The following is a 4,818-nucleotide window of genomic DNA, read 5'->3' as shown; positions in this document are numbered from 1 at the left end:
GTGATATTTTAGTACAAGGAATCTTGCAGTTGAGAAGCTCTGTCTCCAGTTTTTTTTTTTTTTTTGGGGGGGGTCAAACCTGATGATGCTCAAGATTTACTCTTAGCTCTGCCCTTAGGAATCACTTCTGGAAGGCTTGGAGGCCCCTTGGAGTGCTGAGGATTGAACATTGGTCTGTCTGCCTTGAGCAAAGCAAACACCCTAACCCTGCTGTATTATTCCTTTGCTTCCCCTCCAGGTCTTTGTTTATGCTGTTTCTAATGCCTAGTGTAGGGGTCCTCAAACTATAATTCAAGGGACATATGTGGTCCACCAACGTCATTTATCCAACACACTGGTATTTTTTGCCAATGCAGCCTGTCCTGCTTAGCAGCCACTGGTTCCAGGCCCACAGTGTGGACCACACTCTCCTCCTCTCCTCCTCTCCTCCTCTCTGTCTCTCTTTTTTTTGGTGGGGGACACACCCTGTGATGCTCAGGGGTTACTCCTAGCTCTGTGCTCAGAAATCGATCCTAGCTAGAGGGACCATATGAGATAGAACCACCCTACGTCCTGGATCAGCCGCATTTAAGGCAAATGCCCTACCACTGTGCTATAGCTCAGGGCCCTCCTCTCTGTCTCTTGACTCTTCTTCTCAGTTTTGGTCAGGGGGTCCTCAAAAACAGGGGGCCTGCTTTTGGCAGGCCATAGTTCCCATTGAAATACTGATAAGTTTGTCAATTTAATTTAACTTGTTGTTCATTTTAAATATTGTATTTGTTCCCTTTTTTTACTTCAGAATAAGAAATGTGTCCAGTATGCATAGGAATGTGTTCAGTTTTTTTTTTTTTTAAACTATAGTTTGGCCATCCAACAGTCTGAGTGAGTGTAAACTGGCCCCCTGTTTAAAAAGTTTGAGAACCCCTGGCCTAGTGAGTTCTTGGCTCATCTGACTTCTCAAATCAGTTGATTACTCTTACAGGAAGACATCTCAGATACGACCCTCTCACCCCTGCCTCAGGCTAGGTCAGTTCCCTCCTTTTGGCCTCCGCTGGGCCCTGGGGGTTTTCCTGTCTGGGTGGATCATCCAGTCTGACTGTGAGCTCCCAAGGAGTAGGGTCCATTGCAATACTGCTGGGAACTGAGAACTTTCTTATTTACCTTCAACAATTGTTATTGTTCTTTGTCTTGTTTGGGGGCCACACCGGCCTTAGTCCTGGCTCTGTTTAGGGATCATTCCTGGAAGGGTTTAGGGGACCAAATGTGTTTCTGGGGATGCAACCCAGGTTGGCCACATGTGAAGCGAGTATCTTTACCTACTGCTCTCTCTCTCTCTCTCTCTCTCTCTCTCTCTCTCTCTCTCTCTCTCTCTCTCTCTCTCTCTCTCTCTCTCTCTCTCTCTCCCACACACACACACACACACCCGGTGACACGCAGGGGTTACTCCTGGCTCTATGCTCAGAGGGTGACCATATGGAACGCTGGAGGATAGAACTATGGTCCATCCTAGGTTAGTGTGTGCAAGGCAAATGCCCTACTGCTTGCGCCACCACTTTGCCCCCCTGTGCTCTCTCTCGTAATGGGAGAAGAGGGCAACCCAGCAGATCAGTGACTGGGCCTGATTGATTCCTTGCCAAGGACCCGGCAGGCATGAACTGGCAAGACTGAGTCTTGACTCCCCTGCAGGCCCTACAATAAGCCCCCTAAGAAAAAGTTGACAATCACTTAGCACACGGGTCAGTGGGCAAGGAAATACGCATCTAGTGGGGTGTGCGGTGGCGCGCCCCAGAGGTCTACCCACCCTGGGAGGGAAAGAAAGAGGCCAAGGCGCTGTGAGGTTGGACGCGATCATTTTATTGGGTCGTTGCTCCCTGCCCGCCCGCGGGACTGCAGGAATAGGCTAGAGCCGGGACGCGGCCCCCAAAACGGTAAGTGTACTTTCGACCCCCGCTCTTGAGCACGATGTCACGACGGTAGTAGTAGCGCAGGCCTCGGCTCAGCTTTTCGTAGTTCATGCTCGGCTTCCTCTTGCGCTCGCCCCAGAGCCGGGCCACCTAGGGAGGAGGAAGGCAGGGTTCAGGGCTCAGGGTCGGGTCAAGTCTAGGACCCCGTTAGTCCCAGGAACCCCTAACCGGTTGAAATGAGGACGAGTGGGCAGGGATGCAGGGCAGAGGTAGGACACCCAGGAGGAAGCCAAAGACACATTGGGGCCAGGCGGGTCCGAAGGAGATGGGGACCCCGGCTTGCTAGCAGGGTTGCTGCCTCACCTCCTTGGGGTCACAGAGCTGGAACTCGCGGCTGTTCCCCGTCCAGCGGATGCAGCTGCTGCGCGCCCCATCTTGGAGCAGCTCCAGGAGAAACTGCCAGAGCTGAATGGGACCTGATGGTGGAGGGAGGCAAGCGACCATAAGGCCTCCCGCTTGCAGACTGTTGCTTTCATCCCTTCCAACGTCTACGAGTCTTCCCTTCCCCTCGGGGATCCCTCCCTAGAAGAGACCCAGACTGGGGCCGGAGCGATAGAGCGATAGATAGCACAGAGGGTAAGGGAGTTTGCTTTGCAAGTGGCTGACTAGGGTTCGATTCCTGGCATCCTATAGGATCCCCAACCACCGTCAGAAATGACGCCGGAGCGCAGAGCCAGCAGAAACCCCTGAGCACCGGCCGGGTATGGCCCATAAACCAAAAAAAAAAAAAAAAAAAAAGAGAGACCTAGGGGCCGGAGAGATAGCACAGCGTTTGCCTTGCGCGCGGCCAGCCCAGAGTTAGCACAGCGTTTGCCTTGCGTGCGGCCAGCCCAGGATGTTCCCCGGTTCCTTCCCCAGCATCTCATATGGTCCCCTGAGCCTGCCAGGAGTGATTTTTGAGTGCAGAGCCAGGAGTAACCCCTGGCACCGCCGGGTGTGACCCAAAAATGAGAGAATGAGAGAGAGAGAGAGAGAGAGAGAGAGAGAGAGAGAGAGAGAGAGAGACAGACAGACAGACAGACAGAGAGAGACAGAGAGAGAGCAGAGAGAGACACAGAGAGAGAGACAGAGAGAGAGACAGAGAGAGACAGAGAGAGACAGAGAGAGAGACAGAGAGATCCAGAGAGAGAGACAGAGAGATCCAGAGAGATCCAGACTTCCAGGTCCCCATTGCAGAGATCTCTTAGTGTAGCTGCCCCCAGCTCGGAGACTCTCATTTCTTTCCTCTTATATATAATTCAAGAGCCAGAGCCCGCTCCCCCTGCTCCTCAAAAACTAGGAGTGTGACTCCCCGCCACTCCTCACCTCTGTGATTTGTTTTGGGGTAACGCGCCAATGCTGTGCGGTCCGACTGCCGGCTGGGTTCGGAGCGAGCGGGGAGTTCTGACATGGGGTTCCCCTTGGAAGAGGTGGGGCCGTGCGTGTGCAGCCCCGAGTCCCAGTAGCTGGTACAGTCTGAGCTGGCAGTTCCCCACGAAACGTTACAGTCCGCTAGTGGCTCCCCGCCCAGATTGTTGTTGCTCCAGCCGCCGGCCCGGTCGAGGGCAATTGGACTGTCCCAGCTGGTGGCGGTCGGGATGGCCGGTGCATGCGGCCAAGAGCCGGGGCTGGGCCCTCCCGCCGGCGTGGTGCATCTCAGGCTCGCTGCTCCGTCCAAACTCGCCAAGGGGCCGGTGCCCAGGGCCTGGGAGAACCCGCTCCAAGTCCCCGAGCCGGGGTACGCCTGCTCGGTCCAGTCTCCCCACCAGGGAAGAGCTTGAGCGGAGATTTCTGCAGGGTAAAAGGCCCCCAGTGAGGGAAGCCCGCGTGTCTCAGGCCCCTCCGAGCTCTAGGCACCCCACGCTCTCCCATGCCACCCACACTGACCGCCCGGCCCAGTCCCATCTGCAAACACTCACCTGTCCGCCACGAAGAAGCTTCTGGGTATGCTAACGCTGAACCCCAATCCAGCTGCGGAACCCCTGCGAGGGATAAGAACAGAGCCGAGTTAGGGAATGGGGTGAGCATTGATGGAGAAATCCACACCCCCCCCAACCCAGCCTTTATTTGTCCTTTATTTATCTTTTAATAACCCATCAGCACCAGGACTCAGGACTTCAGCCCGGACAGCAGCACCATCGTTGGGAGTTCAAGCAAGGGGTGCAATGCATCTCTTCCAGCTTAACACCCAGGGGTCCCGATCTCTCGCCTTTATCCCCAGTACCCTGGGGTTTCCCCGGGGCACAGGTACCTCTCCAGCACGTGTCCTCTGTCACCGAGTCCTCCTGCAGCGTCAGCTCAGGCACATAGAAGCCGCAATCATTTCCTTCTGCAGGCAAAAGGAGAATTAGGGCTTGGCATCAACAGTGGTTTCCCCTTCTTGGGCACTACTTCCCCATCCCCTGCCCAGCAGCCTACCCAGTCCTGGCAGTGTGCTCCCTGAGGGCACTTCCTGAAGGGGTGCTTCATTCCAGTTCCACAAATCCATGCTGGCTGGGAAAATTTGGGGCTGGGGGAAGGAGGGAAGGACAGTGAGCATGCAGAGATCCTGGAGTCTGGACTCCATCCAGGCCTCTGCTCCCCCTCCTTCCCTAGGTCCCTGGGATCTTGCTCCCCAACTTTTCAAACCAGAGTTGATGGACCTCAGCCCTCTCTCTTCCCTCAGTTCCAGAGTTCAGTCCCAGACACCCAGACAATCCTTAGCTCACCTCTGGCTTGTCCCTCTGTCCCCAACCAGGGGTCTCAGCCCCATTTCATACCCTGCACCCCTCCCTAGGGTCTAGGTGGGGGGGGATTTTTCCAAGACGTCAGAGCTGGGGGTCTCAGCCTGGGTCGAATTGCAGGGTCTGGGGCGGGGCAAGCCACCTTAACTCCCTGCAGGGATGCTGCCAGCCTT

The 4,818-nt window shown here is 55.3% G+C and overlaps 1 protein-coding gene across 1 annotated transcript; it reads right to left on the bottom strand.

The window, feature by feature from the left end:
- Nucleotides 1–1,832: 1,832 nt before the first annotated feature.
- On the bottom strand, nucleotides 1,833–4,410 carry ETV2 (ETS variant transcription factor 2). Its single transcript, XM_049787459.1, has 6 exons — nucleotides 4,341–4,410; nucleotides 4,147–4,251; nucleotides 3,842–3,904; nucleotides 3,249–3,713; nucleotides 2,247–2,359; nucleotides 1,833–2,033 (listed from the first exon to the last, which is right to left on the bottom strand). The coding sequence occupies exons 1-6, from the start codon at nucleotides 4,408–4,410 to the stop codon at nucleotides 1,833–1,835; spliced, it is 1,017 nt and encodes a 338-aa protein (XP_049643416.1).
- Between the last annotated feature and the right edge of the window lie 408 nt (nucleotides 4,411–4,818).

The sequence above is a fragment of the Suncus etruscus genome, chromosome 14 (genome assembly GCF_024139225.1).
Source record: "Suncus etruscus isolate mSunEtr1 chromosome 14, mSunEtr1.pri.cur, whole genome shotgun sequence".
Taxonomy (NCBI): Eukaryota; Metazoa; Chordata; class Mammalia; order Eulipotyphla; family Soricidae; genus Suncus; species Suncus etruscus.
Note: the sequence above shows the minus strand (reverse complement) of the source record. Positions and strands in the feature narration are given on the sequence as shown.

What these genes read in the sequence shown, in the direction of transcription:
- ETV2 (XM_049787459.1), bottom strand. Translation starts at nt 4,410, where the DNA reads ATGGATTTGTGGAACTGGAATGAAGCACCCCTTCAGGAAGTGCCCTCA. An exon ending in AGCTTCTTCGTGGCGGACAG is followed by an intron (nt 3,714 to 3,841) that starts GTGAGTGTTTGC and finishes TTTACCCTGCAG; the next exon opens with AAATCTCCGCTCAAGCTCTT. An exon ending in CCCCAAAACAAATCACAGAG is followed by an intron (nt 2,360 to 3,248) that starts GTGAGGAGTGGC and finishes CTCCACCATCAG; the next exon opens with GTCCCATTCAGCTCTGGCAG.